A 19,977-nucleotide genomic window follows, 5' to 3' on the forward strand; every position below is an offset into this window, starting at 1 on the left:
TGACGGGGCGGGGAGCGGAGCCCGCGCCGCCCGCCGTCCCTGCCCAGCCACGCGCTGCCGCGGCGCCGGCCCGGGTGGGTTTAGCGCCCGGGGGCTGCTCCCGGTCCCTGCCGGCCGCCGAGGCCGAGCGGTGCCAACCGGCGGTGAGGGGCGGCCACGGCAGCGGGCCCGGCGGGCCCGGGGAGGGAGGGGGCCGTGCTCGGGCGCTCGGCGCAGGCAGCGCCCCGGCCGCCTTCGCCTCCGCCGGGGGGCGGCCCCGCGCCGCCGCCGGGCCTCGCCGCCATCTTGGCCGCTGCCCCGGGAGCGGGACGGGCCGTGCCGGGCCGGGGGAGGTACGTGGGGCGCGGGGGTCCGGGCCGTGAGGGAGTGGGGCGGCGCGGCCCTTGCTCGGGGGGATGGGATACCCGCCAGGCGGGAGCTGCCCGTGCCCGGTCCCTGCCACGCTGGTTGGCCAGAGTCGGGCAGGGGCGACATCCCCGCCAGCGGCGGTACGGGGAGGCTGCTCCGCAAATCCGAGACTTTCCGTTTTACCCGCCTCCGTTTCCGTTCTTCGGTGCCGTTTAAATACAAAATCGTTGCCGTGTTTGAATAAACTCCCCCCTCCCCACGTTGTTCTGGGCTCTGGCGAAGGTGAGGAACCGCCCGGCGGAGAGTGAGGAGGGTCGGGTCAGAGCCCCGTACCGGCGGCTCTGCGTCGCTCACGCTCCAAGATGAGGCGCAGGGATGAGGGGGATTGTGCACCGGGAGGGCATTTATTGTGATTCTCAGGGCAGACAGCACGGGGCCTGCGGGAGGGGCGATGCGGGAGCCGCCGTTCGCGGCAGAGCCCGCAGCGACGCCAGGCCGGGAGGGGCAGGGCGGGCGGTGGAGCGACGCCGGCTCACCTGGGTCGATCTTCAGCAGCATTGCTGCAGCCATGGTGTTCCTACTCGTGCTATACTTGCTTAATTAGCAAGGGGCCCTGTGAGTGCAGATCTGCATAACGTGCTCTGGGAATCAACCCATTATCATCCACCACTATGCAGTGCACATCCTTCTGCCATGTTCAATACCCAGCGGTAACTGAATGGAGGTTGCCACTTCTCTTTTGTTTCAGGTCAAATCTGCTTTGAATTAGTAATGCACTTATCATCTTTTCAGTCTGATGAACGATTCGTACCCATTAAGTGTTAATCAAACCGAAGGAATAGCATCACCATTCAGTGCAGCTTTTCTATTACCAACCAGGCAAAAAAATCATACTTGAATAATGAAAATTTGTGTTCATAGCAGGCAGACTGCTGTATGGGAGAGGAAAAGGTATTTTGCAAGAAAAGCAAAACCAAATTCAATTACTTCTGCAAGAGGTAAAATGATGGAAACAATGTTTTACAAAAGAACTGACTATACCAACCATGAGAATGATTCTGCTGTGGCTGTTCTCAGCAGGTTTGAATCATACATAGCTTCTCATTTATTTGTTACAGAAAAGAAGAAGAAGAAGAAATATCTGACTGATGTTTCCCTGGAAAAAATGTCTTGGAGCATTAATGTGCTGTATTGGGTGCTAACTCAAAAACACAAGCAAACTTGGTTTTTGGGGGAAAGAAACAAGGGACAAACAGATTCTTTACTGCCTGTGTACGCATATCTGAAAATGCCTTGGAAATGGCAAATCAAGCATTAAGAATACTCCATGTCTTCTCATGTTTGGTTTTGCTGGTTTTATTCAGAAATTAAATTTTCTGTTGTGCAAGACAGCTATGCACCAACTAAGTGCCAGTTATTCTCTCATATAAAGATCTTACATGAAGAATCTTTAGTAGAAACCTTGTCATGAGGATTCAGAAAAGAGAAATTGAAGTCCTTGAGGAAGAGAAGTCTGAACAGCAGGAGACAAGTAGTAGCTGTACTTGATGTCTGTAATAATGGAAAGAAACCAAATTAAAATTTGTTTAAAATGTTACATTCATTCCTCTTATTTCCCTTTAGTTTTTCCACAACTTATAGCTTCACATATAAATTTTAAAAAATTAATACAGAGAAGATAAGTTAGATCTTTTATGCTTATTGAACATAATGTATGAAAGGCAACCTTTTAACAGGAGCTTCTTATTCTAAGACAGTATTCATGAGACTGATTCATACAGGGGGAAAGAATCAGAGTGCTGCTTTGCTCTCTCCTCTTGGAGGAGAAGGAAGGTACAAGTGGTTAATGCCTTCTTTCTGCCCTCTGTGTTTGGACTGGTTGTGGCAGAGGGCACACACGTTAGAAAGAGCTGTCATGTCCAGCAGAGTTCCAGTGGTACTTGCTGGCTCTGATGGAGTATTTCAGTAGTGCATGACTCTCTGGCACTGTGCTTGTCCTTCCTGGAACCTTGGGTGCCTCTTCAAATAGAGCCTGTGAAAGAGAGTAGTATAAAGCTGGTAGCACTGTTGCTCCGGCCTGTCAGACTTACTGGAGGAGTGAATTGAGAGAGCATGATGGAAAACATCTTCACAAAGAACTACTGAGTTGGGGCTTTTATATCCTATGATTGAATCCTGCTGCCTTGTCCATTCAGAGTTCCTCAGCTGGAATATGAGCCTAATTATCAGTCTTTCCTGAAAATACCATGGACAGTAAATAAGTGACATGATACTCACTTTATCTGTGTCCATTTGGCCCTCTGTCTATGCAGTACTGCTTTCAGAGAGTGAATTTCTTAAGTCACCCCTTAGTAGTCCTAAAGCTACTGATTCAGATGTAAGTTGTGTTCGAAATGTTCCACCTCCATGTAAAAATGTAGTTTTAGCAATGAATTTTTAATTGCTTTGGTGTGGGTTTTTTTCTAAGAAACTCTTGCTTTTCCAGCTTTTACAGCAAAGCTTTCTATTCTTGCAGGTCCCAAAGGGAACTGCAGTTATTCAGAATCTAATATTGTTCAATTATTCGGGATCTAATATTGTTCTGTTGACAAGAGATGGAACTCTCTTGCCAGCAATTAGAAGATTTATACTGGAACTGAATTGAACAGAGGCACCATGCAAGTGTATTATTGGAAAGCTCATTAGACAGTAGATGAAATGATGCACAAATTCTCATGCAGGCTGTAATGGGTACTGGTAAAAGCACAGAGGAAGTTGCAAATTTTGTTATGGATACCAAACATTGATTTAAGACAACTTCAGAGTATTCTCAGAGGACTACTTCCTTTTAAAAACAATTACAGAAAGTTACTAACAGTGTTTTAAATGAGAGCAAAGATAAATAAATGTATACTGAACATCTGGGAAGCAAAACATTTAGTCTTTAACAGGGATGATCTTGCTGATAAAATATGTTTCTGAGTAGTTGTACAGACACATGTACTTCATGGTGTTGACCAGATACGAAGTTTTGCTTGGCTAACAGAGGGGGCCAATAGGCAGTTCTTAAGAAAGGTTGCAAAAATGTTTTTACTTTGATGTGCAGATACCTAAACCATGAGCATCTTATATGTAAAAAGATTCATGATACTTGAGCAGCATCATTAAGACACACAAACAATAATAGGAGCATTAAAAAACCTGTGAAATTACAGAACATTCATGTTTTAGTGAACCTGAGACTTCCAGATTTGTCAGCTTGAAGCACAGCTCCTAATGATGTGTCAGGTTGGTCCAGCCAATTATACAGTATTTCAGAGCTGCCATGTTATCTGTCTTGAAAGTGCTGTTCAGGTGTTTAATGGGACTTCTATTTATTAGGTTTGCTGGTTTGAAAGCCAGTGAATGGGGTTGGGGAGGTCAGAAACACATTTGTGGCACATTTTGAATTTATAGGAAAAAGCTAAACTTCTGACTAGTGGATTGTGACAAAAGTACTAGCTTTACAATAGAAACAGAACTGCCTATTTTAGCTTATTTCTCCAGATTACTTTAAGCATTTGATTACTTTCCATTCACTTGTCACTAGAAGTTCATTTCCACAAATACATAACAGAGACTCAGACAGTCTACCCCCTCTCATCCTTCCACTCTTTACAGCAGCTATGCCAAATTCAGGGAACATGGAAGTTGTGGAATACTTCCCCAGTGATGGTCCTGTTTGGAGCTGTTTCTAGTAATTAGTACTAGCTCTAAAGGGCATTGCAGAGGTCAGTGATAAATTCCTCACTTCCTGGTTTCAGAGCTTTGGATGTAACTCAGCTCAGCTTTACGGAAAAGCAGCTGTTAACAGTATTTCTGCATTAATTACATTTTAGAGTACTTAATTGTAGCTAAGGACAAGCATGTGCAATCAGTCTTTTTTCCCATGCTCGCAGCCTCTCTCTCTTGCCAATGAGCTCTGCTTTTGTCTTGTGAGCCTGCTGTGACTTTAGTCCAGATGTTTCCGTGCCAAGAATTTGAAAATCAGTAACGTTGCAAATCCAGATTTAGTCAAAAGAAAAGTTAGAGACTTGGAAACAGCACATTGAAGGCGTCTTAGTTAAAATATGTTTTTCTTCTGTGTGGACTTCAGATTCTGGTAGGATGGGAATGACTTGAGAAGAATCACATGGAGTTTTACATGTCAGAGCAAGGATGGGAAGTCTGTGAGAAGAAGCTGCAAAACTGTAGGGCTGCTTGTTGTTGCAGAGCCTGTAAGATGCCTTTCAGTCAGGCAGTAACATAAAAGGCTCTCAGCCTTCTGAAAATAAGCTTGAACAGTTTGCTTTGGCCTAGATGCAAATAATGATCCATGTACACCTTCAGTCTGCTCTTAGGTAGGCCTAAAAGCAGAGAGATGGGAGGCATGTCCTTTTCAAATAGTCCTAGAAACACCTTCAGTACCTTACATAGAGTGGTTTTATGCTGACAGCTCAAAGGGGTAGAAGAATCTCATGATTCAGGAATTCTGGTGATGTACTTTTGCTACTGTTTTTTTAAACTTGGGAACTTTGTTTCAAGACCTTTACCCTCAAAGTGCTGCAGCTGTTAACACGATTTGCTGTTGGCCACAAATAGTGACCTGCTGGTGTGAGGAATTAATGTTACTCAATTGATTTCTAATGTTGAGCATTTGTCAGTCTTTTTTCCTTTTCAAGTCTAATGTTCTGATGAGACAAGAAGGTAAGGCACTGAGAAATTAATTCAGGGATCTCTACATATCTGCAATGAAATCTGGCACTCAAAAATAGAGTAACAGGGAAATCTTCAGTATTTGGAGCAATGTAAGTAATTTTTGTTAAATAATAGTTTACATATCTTGTATTGATATTTTTATAGTGTTACCAGTTCTAAGATATTCAACATGAAATCCATCTTTAATCAGCTGGTGCCAATTGCTTGACAGTGCATGGGATAAATCAAATTACTTAGTCTTGTGTGTAATAGACTGATGTCCCCACTGCTATAAGAGCTTCTTTATTCTAGTCAGCGCTGGGAAGTGTACCAGCTGAGCTGTCCCTTGACTGACAAGGCAGGGCGTCTGCCTCTGGGGCTGCCTGCTCTGCACTTAGGCTGCAAGGAGAGAGCTTCAGTTTTCCAGAGCACTTCAAATTAGCAGCAAATTAGCATACTGCTAAAAGTTGTGAAGGAAGAGAGAAGTGAGAGGATTTGAAGGGAAGTCTTAGACTAGAAGCAGAATATGTATCATGGGAAATCCTGTAATCCCTATCTTCCTACTCAGAAACTAGGCTGCTAGGCAGTTAGGTGGGATTTTACTGCTCAGTTTCCACAGGTACTACAAAGCTGTCATCTGCCAAGCATGGTCCCCTGGATCAGTTTGCTACTCTGGTTCACCACAAGGCCACACAAACACTCCTGTGAACACAGCTGGTACCTAGGCAGCTTGGGGCAGATGAGTGAAGAAGGGCAGTGGCCCAGTGCTACCTCCCTTTCTGGCTACCCACACCCTCCCTTGATTGCATATCAAATCATGGTCTAATATTCTAAGTGGAACTTAGGGCAAAAGGAGGGGCCCTGGTTTTACAGTCACTTGGTGCACCAGGACCTTGCTGTGATTGTGTGGTCTGCTGCACAGACCACACAATCTGTGCTTGTTAAAAGTATATTGTGACAAATGCGGTCATTTCTGATCTGTAGATGAATAGAATCTGGATGAATGTTAACAGAGGCACAACTGCTGGGGCTTACAAACACTCTGTCACATGTCTGATACACTTTATCAGAGTATCATTGGAAGCAGCCTGTGGTCCAACATAGTTCCTCCAGAGCAGGCTGTGGATCGGCTCCTCTGGAAGTGGAATCTTAGCAGTGCTGCTTGTGCTGGACTCTCTGATACAGCTTTATGTGCATTTAATAGGAAATGGGTCTTATATTTGTTAACAGATAAGCCATTGTATCCATTTAAAAATGTACAGAGATCTGATCTAAGCTTTATAGCTGAGCACCTTCATATGTGTGGGCAGCCATGGTGTTGAACAATACTGACATTCAGTGCTTGATTATACTTGCCTCCGTTGTGTGACTATCCAGGAGATTTTGGAAGGCTTTAATGTTCAGCGCTGGCTAAATTCAGAACATGTTTACTTGAACTGGATTAAAGCAATTGTGTTGAGTCTCCTTTATAAAAATGCTGTGCTCACAGAATAAAATTGTCTGGTTTTTTAAACAAACTAAATTAGAGATTAATTTGGTCCAGGAGAGAGATAGTAGAAACATGCAGTAACACTTTGTAGCTTTGTTTCCTTTCCCACTTTTAAGCAAATTTGCAATCACAGGTTCTAAAAGAGCTTCCTTTTGCATTCCATATTGGTTTACATGAATTTTTTTGTCCACCTTTTGACTATTGGTCTTTTTTTGTCTGCCACCAAAGACAGCATGCTCTTGGCAGGAGGTATCTGAGACCTGGCAAGGCCCCAGTGAAGATGAGCACGTTGGTGTCACACTTGTGAAGGAGCAGCTGGAGTTTAGAATTTGAAAAGCTGAATCTTGGCTCTCTTCCCACATCTGCTGACTTAGGTGGAGGGAAATAGCATACTGACAACCTTACTGAGCTGTCCTTTTCACAGTCTTTGGTGAGCTTTGGAAGACATACTTTCATACTTTTGTTTCGTCAAAATCTAGAGGGCCACACCATTTTTCATTGTTAGAAGTGTATTAGTAGATGAGTTAGTACTCTGGGTAGTTTAGATTCAGATGCAGCAACACAAGCTCACTCTGGGTAGAGCTAAGTGCTTATTCCAGTAGTTTGGAATGAGATTTAGTCCTAGTGTTTGGACTCCTTAAAATCCCTGTGGGACTGGGTCATGTACATCTAGATGCTTCCATGCTATCTTCACATTAGTGTGCCAGAGTTGACAGCGAAGGAGCAAATTTTATCTGCCTTTTATGACAAGATCCTGGCCAAACATGGTAAAATTAATGAAAACTATGATAGGTTTTTCGTAGGTGTGTTTGACTTCTCTTGGACATGCAGAGTTGATGATGGTCTTCCTGTTTCAAGGTGTGAACACCCAGTAATTGTCTGGTCTCTTTCCAGTCATGGTTGAATTCCTCCAAAGGCTTTCAATTCTGGATCTCCATTGCTATCATCTGCCCATTTCTATAACCTGCCCTTTGCCAGCTCTAGCACTCTCTGGCAGTGTAATAATTTGCATTAGGAAGCTGATCTGACCAGCAACTCCTTTTGCTGGGTCAATTTCTGGCTGAACCATTTTCCTAATGTAGATAATTGCAGAGCCACAGACCTACTCAAATCAATACCTGAGAGGCAAAAGGGAACAACAGACAGTGCCAGGGGCAGCTTCTTCAACTACAGATTAATTTATGCTTGATATTGAGTACCAGGTTAACTTCACCTTGAGAAGCTGCTGTTGGGATTACAGTTTGGTTTGTTTTCCAGGCCCAAGTTTTAACTGGAACTTATTTTTGTAAGAGGATCATTACGCTGCAGGTTAGCCAAAGCATTGTATCTGTCTCATGTAAAGGCCGAAGAGATAAACTGAAGCGTGCTAGCATTTGTCTCCTCTGTAGATGCAGAGATAATAGTCTATTCATTTTATCAACAACTTAGTTCACTTTCTCATTAGAAGTTGAGAAATAGACTAGGAATTATGTTTTTAATAGACAGATAAGCTTCTTGTACCGTGAATAAAATGAAGGATCAGTGGCTGAAGCATATTATTTGTAAATGTTTAAAGAGATAAGAAAAAAGTTACATTCCTTACCTGCAGTTCATACTCCCCTTTTACATTAGTGAGTTTTTAACTGACAAACATTTTATGTAAACATATTTCATGCATGCCAAGCACATTTGAGGCAATTTCATTCATTAAATCAGATTTAAATGGCTAGTTTTATGTACTTTTAATGAATTCCAACCCTTTACCCAAGTGCAGCTTGGCATAGATTGTAAGACTAATCTGCCAGCAAATAAAAAGCACTTTTCTAGTTCAGCAGCTGAAAGCTGACAAGCAAAGAGCTGTATCTTTAAGATAGAGCAATTCTAAGTTATGTGTGTAACTGCCAGGCCAACTGCACTGCCATAGGAAACTTTATGTATGAGTTACTCTTACACGTCGGCAAATGCGTTTGAGCGAGTGCCAGCTCATGAGAGTCAGCTTTTCTTTAAGAAATAAATTGCAAATACCAGATAGGGATGAAAGTGGAAAACAAGGGTGCTTGCTTCTTGCTTGCATTCTGATATACCTTAGCAATTTAATCCAGTGGCAAGTAGTTTTTGGTGGAACATTCTTCTAAATAAAGAAAATAGAATTCAAAGAAAAGCAACAAAGTAGATATTTTTCCTAAATTCACAGTGCATGTTAATAAAGAATAACCATTGTAAGGGAATCTGGGATAAGAAATGTCAATCCACATATCCTTTTGTTTAACTTCTTTTAATGTGTTTCCAACAGAAAATGATCCACAGCCTGTTTCTTATAAACTGTTCTGGTGATATATTCTTGGAGAAGCACTGGAAGAGCGTTGTGAGCCAATCTGTGTGCGATTATTTCTTTGAAGCTCAGGAGAAAGCAATCGATGTTGAGAATGTGCCTCCTGTCATCTCAACTCCACATCACTACCTCATCAGCATCTACCGGGATAAAATCTTCTTTGTGTCTGTCATACAGACAGAAGTGCCACCACTCTTTGTAATTGAATTTCTGCACCGAGTAGCAGATACTTTCCAGGTCTGTCACCATTAAATGATTTTAAAATTCAGTGTCTGAAGGGGGCCTACAGGGAAGCCAGAGAGGGACTCTTCATCAGGAACTATAGTGATAGGATAAGGAGAAATGAGTACAAACTGAAAGAGGGGAAATTTAGGCTAGATATTAGGAAAAAATTCTATACTGTGAGGATGGTAAGATATTGAATGGAACAGGTTGCCCAGGGAGGTTGTGGATGAGCCAACCCTGGCTGTGGTCAGGGCCAGGTTGTATGGGGCTTTGAGCAACCTGGTCTAGTGGGTCATGTCCATGCCCATGGCAGTGGTGGTTGGGACCACCCCTTAACATTCTGTGATTCTATGATTCTAAAATAACTTCAAGGGATTTTTAATATAAACTTCTTCTAGAGACAGGTAGTAGTCACCTTCTGTCGGTGACTTTTCCATCTGCAATTTTTAAGTCAAGCACAGGTTTATAGAGTACAAAGGAAAAAAAGGTTTATTTTGTGCACTCACAAGCACTAGAACCCAAATCCCACTTTGTAAATGCTGGGATTTTTTCTGTAAGCTTTTGTACAGTTCATGTTATGTAGATGGGAAGAAGTATCATGTAGTCAGGCAGCATGCACTCTGTAGTGAGGAAAGGGCTGCAAAGCTTGAGTCACTTCTCAAACAATTTCACAAATATTGTATATAAAGAAAACTCTGTGAAGATTGAGCATTGCCAAAAGACAGTAGCTTTATTTTACAAGAGTCTTGTAGCTGAAGATGTGTTAATGTTCACAAGTGGAAGGACCTTTGTGACATAAATAGTAGTACATCAGATTACATTAATTTCACTGTTCATGCTTGTATTTATTTTCAATTAGATTATAAGTATAACCTTATACTACATGATGCCATTAGACTATAGAAATAGCTAGTCAGTTTAGGCACTAAAGTGGCCTCATATATTGGAGGGTTTCTCTAAGAAGAAAAAACCAAACAAACTTCCTTTCGCAAAGCATTCTAACAGGAATAAAAATCCTCTCTTTTGTAATCTCTGAATTTGTTTAGGATTACTTCGGCGAATGTTCTGAGACAGCAATTAAGGACAATGTAGTAATTGTGTATGAACTTCTAGAAGAAATGCTAGACAATGGCTTTCCGCTGGCAACAGAATCTAACATACTGAAGGAGCTGATTAAGCCTCCCACAATTTTGCGCTCTGTTGTCAACTCCATCACAGGTATGAAAATATATCATTTCAGCAGTGACAGCTGCTTAAAAGTAAAGCCTATCATTCTTCATAGCTAAAAAATAATATATTGGTGAATCTGTAAGGTGAGGGCACTGTCCTGCTGCTTCTCATAAATAGGGCTTGAATAAAAGCAACTCCGTCCTTATTTGCAGTTTACACCTGGCCCCTTTGCTGTCCTCGGTGGCACTGTCTCGTTCAGCCACAGCTGCTGAAGTCCCTCAGGAACAGCAGCTCCTAGCAGAGTCAGGACATACTGGGGACAGGTGCTCTGGGATTGGGACCAGAGCTAACTCCAAGCTTTGAATAACTTAGGGGCATTGGAGAAGGTTAAGCATTTTATAAGGAATCCTTATAGGAAGATATATAATAGATACCTAATAAATCCTTGCTGTCCTCATCCTCCACTCTGCCCCCAATACCAATCAGCACATGGATTCATATGGATTTGATTTCAGAACTGATTTCAGGCTGTTGTAGATGGGTCTGTCTTGCAGTGATAAAGCCAAATGTCTGTCAGCTGAGCTGGTGGAATCTGTTTGTCTGGCAAGCGGGTGCAAGGGAGGTGAGCCATGAGGTGTCACATGGGGGCAGAGAGATGCGAGACGGTCGCCTGGACATTGTGTTAGAGAAGGGGAGTAGTTGGGCTGCAGGGCCACACACGTAGCACTCAGAGGAGCTGGTCTTTAAGGTAGTAGATATGGTTTAATCTTTGAGTATAAATCTCATCAGTTTTAATTTCTGTTATTTGGAGTTTGGTTAGATGTGGTTAAATGGTTTAATGTGGGTTTGGATGCTAGTATTTACACTTATGAAAAATATGACATTAATGGACTAGATGGACCTCTGTAAGAAGAATTCAGACTACTGAAGCCAAGGGTTGCAGCATCAAATCCTCTTGTTTTATCTAAAGCCTTATTAAAATTCCCTAGGAGCCTAAAGCGCCTTCCCAAGGCAGCCTGCATCTTGTCACTCTCAACAGCTCAGTGCTGAGCAGGTGGAAACAGCAGCCCGAGAGCTCTCCTACCTACCTGGCCTGGCAGCAGTGCTGCACCCTGCAAGGCTGCTGAGGGACAGACACAGCAACTGCTCCTCTTCAGAGATACAATGGGAGTGAAGAAAAGGCTGCAACTCCTCCCCCCCTGAGTTATAGCACATACAGGGGTGGACTTCAGGAAGGGTTTTTTTTCAGTAACTACTTCTACTAGCTCAAACGAATTAAAACTTGTTTTCTGCCTGCCAGGATAGGGCAGGTTTTGTAGAAATTATACCTGCTGGCCACCAACTTCTCAGTGAAGCTGTTTCACATGGCAGGACATGCTACCACGTTCTTTGTGCTAAAGGGCACAAGCGAGCTGTGGCCCTATCCCAAGACCTACTTCTAGCAGAGGGAGTTGTTTCCACTGTGCTGGGATTGTGGCATCAGTCACCTAAGCCTCAGAAGTGATAAGATTTTTTTTTTTCCCCTTTTTAGAGCATCATCAATTTACTTTATAACTAGGTAGCTCAGGAAGCCCTTTTCTCATGCTGGATGGCACTGCGAACCAGGAGCCAAGGGTGAGAGCAAGGCAGGCAGGGACAGTGGCATCATTCATTGGTCAGGAGCCCACAAGTTGAGGCAACAGGTCAGGGAGAGGATCAGATGATAACAGGTCATCTACAGCTCAGTGACTGCCAGTAACATCCACCAGAATGGACAGCTCAAGCCAGAAAGTCCAATCTGGGCCAGGGTCTGGATCGATTTGACACATGGCCAGGCAGAGACATGGCTGTCAGGTTGATGCAGGGTAGCTCAGATGGGTCCAAGCAAAGACTGTGGGAGGCCTCCCCAAGGCTTCTTAACATCTTTCTTGCTAATGACTCTTACCTGTTATTCAGCCCTGAAGTTATACTTCTAAAACTCATAGGAGAAGGGGGAAGCAGGCTTAAGGCCCTCACAGGGAGCTGTCATGTCTTTAATTAGTGATGAAATCCTTCACAAGATCTAGCCCCACATCTACTCCCACTCAAACCTCCTGCTGACTTGAGCATTGTATTTTGCTGTGCAAAATAAAGTCTGAAAGCTGTTAAGTCTGGGCACATGGCCCCAGTGCCTTAACGTCACCTCATGAATAATGTTGTAGGGGTTCAGGTTCTAGCCTACAGTTCTTGGGGGCAAGCCTTACCTTGATTTTTAATTTTGGCAGTTGAAACATTCCTTTTGTAATTAATTGTTGATTTTGAGTTCCTTTTCATTTTTAAGGCAGTAGTAATGTGGGAGACACACTTCCCACTGGACAGTTGTCCAACATTCCTTGGCGCAGAGCAGGGGTAAAATACACAAACAACGAAGCCTATTTTGATGTCATTGAAGAAATTGATGCGATTATAGACAAATCAGGTAAGATGCCCTACAAACTAATATTTGTTTCTTAAGTGTGTTTGCATATAGCTAATGATGTTTAGAGAGGATACAATCCAGCTGTCTTATTTTTTGCATGTTTTATGTACATTAAATCTATATCTTAGGTAGAAATATCCAATTTAAAATTATGTGCCTAAATGTATTTCTTCAGTTTATCTTAAAACAGCAACATGCCCTGGGCTGCTTCAAGAACATTCACAAGAAGCATGTTTTCTGTTTGTATATATCTCCCATCATTCCTGCCAACAACGTACTGTAGTCCTTGAAGGCCCTCAAGTGAGCAAGACAAAATCTTTCATTAGCTTTCTTCTGACAGCAAGATAAACTTGGTGCAAAATAGCTGGACAGTATTGTTTTCCTTACATTTAAACTGGAGCCAGATATTATGAAGCATAATAATACTCCTTTCTTTTCTGTGAATGAAACATACAATTTTCAAATACAAAAGTCTTTTTTCTGAGATTAACTGGGAGGAGGAACCTGATAACTTCTGTGCCAAGAAAAAGAAAAAAACTATGCAAAAAGAGAACTGCAAAGCTGTGGGCAGGAACCTGCTGTTTTGTTCAGTATCGGGGCCAGCAGTTAGCAAGGCTGAAAACTGCAGGACACCCTTTTGTGGTGGTATGGGGCAGGGAGCAAACCTCTCATCATTTCATTCAGTGCTGCTGTTGTAGCAGCATCAGTGTTGGTTTGGTTCTGTGCACCACTTCAACAAATGCTTTGGCCACTGTTTAAGTGGGTAGTCATAAATAGCTGTTGTGCAGCTCTTACTCTCCCCATCTTGAAGCTAAAAGAAGGTGGCCCTTTTAGGGCCCTTATAGAATATGCTGATGACTGTGTAACTGTCCTAGCTCATTAGGATTCCCAGGAGTGTGAGTCCTTAGTCTGAGAAGGTACAATCAAGACCATGGTATGTTTCTGTATTTCAGGCCAAATCAGTGTGCACCAAGTGTTTAATTTCCTACTGAGGATCTGCTGCAGTAGTCATAGCTACTCTTTTCTGCTCTGATCCTTTGGGGACCAGCAATGCAAGAGCTTTTCTTTATAGCCTTCACTAGGACTAAGAAGTAGATAAGGTTGCTCCACTAAAATAGGGAAGTTACCTTGTTTCATAGAGGTATGATTGACTGCTTTAAGCTGAAACAGGATCCCTTCTTTTAAAACTAAGTAGAAAGTCACCATTTCTCCTTCCCCGGGTGAGCTAGTTTCTACCTATCTTCTAAAATTACCTTTGCATGTGGAGCTAATTAATTAGTCCAGAGTCCTGCTTACGTCTTTCTGTACTTAGGAGGTATTTCAGGAAATGAGCATTTCCTGGGTAAAATGCTTGGTATTCTTGCTTTGGGGGTTGGGGTCTTTTGCTACAGATTTATTTAACATCAAGATGAATATTTAATTTCATTATTTAACAGCCTTTATTTGTGAAAGCCAAGGTTAGCTGGAGCTTTATAGCACCAATTTACTGCATTTTGGTACTGACTGTTTCGAAGTGTTTCAACTTCCCTGCACCACTACACAACTTGCTAGTTTTCTGGAGACTGGGAACAGACATGAAAGAAAAGATTCAGAGCTGGTGTGTCACAAAATTCTTATTTGCTTTTTGCTGGCAACCAGTTCAAGCACAAGTCCTGTGTATCAGCTGGCACAAGTATAATTTAACCAATTTGGGACAGGCTGTTTGCTCTGGCTCATGTATTTTAGCAAGCTGCCCAGGACACAGGTAACTGGAATGACCTTCCCTAGCTGGGCTTGGCATGTTGTTGAGTGTTGTGCAAATGTCATCTGTGCCCTCTAGCTGCACTTCACCACATCTGTTAGGCCTTTCATAATAATGTTAAGTCAAGTGTCTTGTTTTTCATTGCAGGTTCCACAGTCTTTGCAGAAATCCAAGGCGTTATTGATTCGTGTATTAAGCTCTCAGGAATGCCAGATCTTTCTCTGTCTTTCATGGTAAATTCAGCCTATGTTTGGGAATCTTAATTGCTCAGGATTTATTTTTCTTAGTGATCAGAGTTAAACAATTTCAAGAGCACTATCACTATTTCATGTGTTACACATATGAAAAGTAACAAGTTTTGCATTATATTGTAGCAGTTGCATTGTTCAGTAGTTGGAATGGCTTTTGTCTGTGCATAAAAATACCCTCACAGGAGCTGCTGTACCCAGTCAGATCAGAAATCCATCTAGCTCAGTACCATGTCTCTGATAATGGCTACTCAGAGTCTAAGAAATAGGAGTTGGGTGGAGTTCAGTAGCTAGCTGAAACTGCTGGTACTTGGTGAGATGTCACTTACCATTTTGCCACTCCTTCCAGAACCCACGGCTGCTGGATGATGTCAGCTTCCATCCGTGTATTCGGTTCAAACGCTGGGAGTCTGAGCGAGTCCTTTCGTTTATTCCTCCCGATGGCAATTTCAGATTGATCTCCTACCGTGTCAGTTCCCAGAAGTACGTTTCCATTGCAGACACACTGCTTCTCCAGCTGTACCACCTGCTGCTTTCCACCTGAGTGACAGCACATTCCTCCTGGTTAAGGGGGGAATTTGCATTGTTCTAAAATGCATGTGCTCAGGTTTTGTCTCATCTATCCCCACTAAGAGAAGAAAACCATTTTTCAGTGACCTGCAGATACTCAGCAATAATTTTTAAGTGGAATAAATCACATATGACAGCAATATAGGGCTATTCATTCCTAGTAATCATTGTTGGTGCTAGATGTTTTGTGGATGACTCTCTGTGTACATGGAGGACTCTGAGCTTCATGAAGAGCAAAAACAAAAGCAAATAAAACAAAAGAAGTCTAACTGCAGATAGTTGCAAACTAAAGCTTGATCTGACTAGTGGCTCTTCTGAGATTTGGCTCAGTGAGATTACTTTAAAAAAAAAGCAGGTGAAGGAAGAGAGAATAGGACAAGATATTTGGAAGAAAATAAAGAAATTTTTTTTTCCCTGTGATTCTCTGTGAATAAAATCACTTCAGTAATGATGCTGAAGAGCAGAGTATCACTTCACTTGTCACTTCTGAAACAAACTGGTTCCAACTTGAACACCTACCAGAAACACAAGAACTATTTATGAGAAAGTGCTTTAATTTCTCAAGTAGAGAAGTAGCCAGGATGCATTCAGCTACTGTCTTCTCTTTTCAGCTTGGTGGCAATTCCTGTATATGTGAAGCACATGATCAGTTTTAAGGAAAATACATCTTCAGGAAGATTTGATGTTACCATTGGACCAAAACAGAATATGGGGAAAACAGTAGAAGGAGTTGTCATGACAGTTCACATGCCAAAGGCCGTACTTAACATGAACCTCACTGCTACACAAGGCAGCTATACATTTGACCCAGTTACTAAAGTAAGTCTTATATTTTTATTTATTTAAATATTGAAGATGGCATTACAACAAGTCACCCATATTGCAGCACACTGGAGCAGTGTTCCACACTTAGCAGAAAACTCTGTTCAGCATATTTATATATAAAAATTTAACTTTAAAATTTGCTTTTTCAAACTTAGATACATACCAGTTGTGATTTCTGACTTTGTCAGTATCCTTTCCTTCACTTCCTCTCTTTTCACCCTGCTCTTTCACCCCCTAATATTTTTCCTTAGTGGATGCAGCAGTATTTTGCTGATAGTTTCAGCCATTATAGATTTTGCAATCTATCTTATGAAAACATATTTATCTGAATAAAATGCACTAGCCTTGAAAATAGGTAGCCAGAAAAACTGGGAGCAGGAGATGAGAAAAAAATTTCTTCCAAAAGATCTGCCTAAAGGCACACAGGAAGATAAAGTGTTTGAAAAAACATATTTTGGGCTCCTGCTTTCTTGCCTCTGAGTTGGGGTTTGAGACATAAATTTCCTAAAGCTCCTGAAGCCTTTTAGTACCCAGAAGCCATTTTGCTGAAAAGCAGTTTAAGCCAAACCATTCTACTGGCTCTAATACCCTGCTCTGAGCTTTCTGCTGCCCTTGGAATATAACAGTCAGCAATTGATTAAAACTGTTAGGGAAAGCTCTCCAAGAAGCATTTTGTTTCAAAAACAATAGACCTTGATCTTTTTAAAAGACCGACAAAAACACTTAAGGTGTGCTTTCCTCTCTGCAGAAATAAGTTTTACTGTGTTTTTGTCAAGAGCTGGGCTAACAAGGTAGATTGAAACTGCAAAAATTTGTAGAAGCAGAGAGAACTGAGGTTTTTCTGCATGTATCAGTTTATGATAAGAACAAACCAACCACCTCTTGTGGGTGAGTAAAGTGCCTGTTTGGTTCCACTTTCTCCAGAGTGTTAGAATCAATGGCAAACAAGTGAGCCTTAAGAAAATCTGTCTGAGACATCTCCTTTGGTCCAGGGCCTTGCTCATTCTCGTGTTTAAGTTTCTATGATCTTTGTACTGGTTTCTGTCTTGGCTTCATGGATCCAGCTGACCCAAACTGACATCGGGGTCAATCATCCTTAGCAAAGGGAACAAGATCTTCAGTGCACAGACCCACAAAGGAACACTGACAGGGTGAAAAAAAGACCCCATACCTGAAAGAGCCCTCTCACAGCCAGTGAGGTAATTCTCAGGGCTGCCAGGCTACTGTCTGTACCCAGCCTGCAAACTAAAACTGGACATGAACTTGACCTCAGAGCTTGTTTCCTAGAATGCTATTACTGCTATTCTCTCCTTCCTGACAAGGTGCTAACGTGGGATGTGGGGAAAATTACCCCTCAAAAACTACCAAACCTGAAGGGTATAGTGAATCTGCAGTCTGGAGCCCCTAAGCCAGAGGAGAACCCAAGTCTAAACATCCAGTTTAAGATACAACAGCTTGCAATTTCAGGTGAGTGGCAGGGTGTTACATGAAATTGGTGTTGGCAGAATGAGTTGTAGTAGGAAATGAAGTGGGAAACTGTTAATCATTTAATTGGAGATGCAGATTTGAAGTCAGCTTGGTCCAAAATTACAAAGTCTGATTTACCCAAACCTGACAGTTACCCTTGCTGGAAGATTCCTTTGATGGGAATTGTGAATTCCCAATTGTTTTGCTCAAGAAAGACTGTGAGAAGTACACAGAAGAATGGATTTTTCTTTTTTGACTACTGCATTAAACATGCAATGTATCTGTTTAGTGAAGATCAATGGATGATGATTTAGTGTGCTGCTCCTGAATTCCTTTAGCCTCCTCTCACTAAAGCTCTTTCTAGTGGTCATAAACTTACATTAATTTTGGAAAACGCCCTTCTTACTCTTTCCTTCTGGAGCTGGTTAGATATTCATCTTTAAAACAATCTGCAAGTAAAAGCAGAATGAAGTCTATAGAGTAAGTGCAAAAGTAAATTTAAAGCAGACAAGGCCTCAGTGTGCAAACACTTAAATCATGTGAGCTGTCCGTGTGTAAAATGCTTCTCCGAGCAAGCTTTGCAGGATTAAGGCTCTAACAGTGCAAGGACTCACATTTGGAGAGGAGGAGTAGGAGGAGCAGGAAGATGACTGCAGGCAGTTGATGAGAGTTGGTGGTGGTACCTTTCTGGACAGGGACCAGGCTATGGTCTTTTTGGGTCCTAGACTACTTGAGTAGGTAACACTTAGTTCTTGTATAAGAACAGAATCCTGCAGTTACCTCTAAACTGGTTTTAATCTAGCAAGACAGAGTTGGTCCAGCACCTGGATGCCAAAGATAATGGACCTGTGAGAAAGCACGGAACAACCTGAAACCATAGGTAATTAATAGCTACTGGCCTTCCTCAGGGAACAGTAGAGGGATTTCTGGTTCTTGCAATTACGACTGGGAGTGAAAAGAATTCTGAAACTTGTCCTTTGCTTCATCTCCATGATGGACAATGAGTGCAGTGTACAGGAGCAGTGGAAGATACTCGTTTGTTCCATAGTTCATCTCTTGGAAGAATTGGATGTTGGCATATGGCATAGAAGAAAAACAAGGTGTTGCCCTGCCAAGACAGCTATGATTAGGTGACAAGAATGTTCTCATCTGCCGCTTCAAACCAGATGAGCTTGTGAAAGAAAGGAAAATGAGCTTCCTTACCAATCCTAATGTGCTTCAAGACAGCCGGATTTCTAATCAGACTGCTGTGATTCCTGTCCTAGTATTCTGCTTTTAACTTTGTACTTGTCTCTGTCTTTTTTCAGGACTGAAAGTGAATCGCCTAGACATGTATGGAGAAAAATACAAGCCTTTTAAAGGTGTCAAATATATTACAAAAGCAGGAAAATTCCAAGTCAGGACATGAGAAAATGCTGAGGAAATTCCCCTTAAAAAAACTTGACTGCTTAGTGACGACTTATGTTGATTAGGTGCCCATTAATTTATAGACACTGATTAGTTTGGGATCAAAGTATTTGTGCACAGCAGCTCTTAAAATGAAAGCATAGCTTAGTTTTTCTTAATACGGCTTTAAAGTAAGGTATTTTTTTTCTATTACACTTCCACTCTTTTTTTACTGAATTGTTGTGCTGGTGAATAGTTGGATATGGGCAACCCACAAAATGTTGCAAACACTACACTGCCAGTCAGATACCAAAGCCCTGAGGTCAAGCACATTCTGAAGGCCCTACAGGTCACTGGAAAAGTCTTCTAGTGGCATGTTTTGCTGCTGCAGCCGCCTGCAAAGAAAGCTCAGTTCCACCCACAGCCAGCTGCAAGCTGCATTCCACAAAGCAGCATGTAATCCCTTCAGAAACAGAGAGCAGCAGTGAGAGGGGCAGGGGTCCCCCGGGGGCCTGGGACATTGCAAGTGTCACTCCTGAAAAAGCTTCTGGTGAAGTAAAAAATAATTTCTGTGTTGTTTACAAGAAATCGCCTTTCTTAAGAAGCATTTGCCTTAATCAGCTTTCATTTTCTGCCATCTGCAGATGAGCTGATAAAAATAACATCCTGCATTAAATCTGGGAGGTGATTGTTGCTTCAGTAATCCACTTTCTTTCCATTCAATCTCATCATCCCCATCATTTTTTTAAGAATACAGTTGCAGAGAGTAAGATCTATTTTTTATGTGAAGCCTTTGCTTTTAGATGTTCCACTTGTTTGAAGTGGATGCCACCAGATCTGTGCAGTGTGTACCTTCAAGAGTAGCTTTTTAGATAACACAATAGAAGTGTCAAGTGTATTTAATGGTTGTGTGCTTTAATGTTCTGAAATAAAGGGAACTCTACTGCAAATACGTCTCATCTTATGAAATGTTCATGCTCTTGTAAACGATTCATGATGCTCTTAAGCAGAAGGCATCTGATACACAATTAAACAATGACTATTTGCTACCTCTCTACTGAACTT

The 19,977-nt window shown here is 42.1% G+C and overlaps 1 protein-coding gene across 2 annotated transcripts; it reads left to right on the forward strand.

The window, feature by feature from the left end:
- Window positions 1-35: 35 nt before the first annotated feature.
- On the forward strand, window positions 36-19,974 carry AP3M1 (adaptor related protein complex 3 subunit mu 1). Of its 2 annotated transcripts, none has more exons than XM_082286035.1 (9): window positions 36-332; window positions 8,805-9,080; window positions 10,115-10,286; window positions 12,538-12,675; window positions 14,564-14,649; window positions 15,014-15,147; window positions 15,846-16,053; window positions 17,382-17,526; window positions 18,834-19,974. In XM_082286035.1, the coding sequence occupies exons 2-9, from the start codon at window positions 8,808-8,810 to the stop codon at window positions 18,932-18,934; spliced, it is 1,257 nt and encodes a 418-aa protein (XP_082142161.1). In that variant the 5' UTR covers window positions 36-332; window positions 8,805-8,807; the 3' UTR covers window positions 18,935-19,974. The 2 variants fall into 2 exon arrangements, with proteins under 2 accessions (XP_082142161.1, XP_082142160.1); XM_082286034.1 differs by lacking the exon at window positions 36-332 and adding an exon at window positions 6,766-6,962.
- Window positions 19,975-19,977: the final 3 nt, after the last annotated feature.

This window comes from Coloeus monedula (assembly GCF_965178545.1).
Source record: "Coloeus monedula genome assembly, chromosome: 8".
Taxonomy (NCBI): domain Eukaryota; kingdom Metazoa; phylum Chordata; class Aves; order Passeriformes; family Corvidae; genus Coloeus; species Coloeus monedula.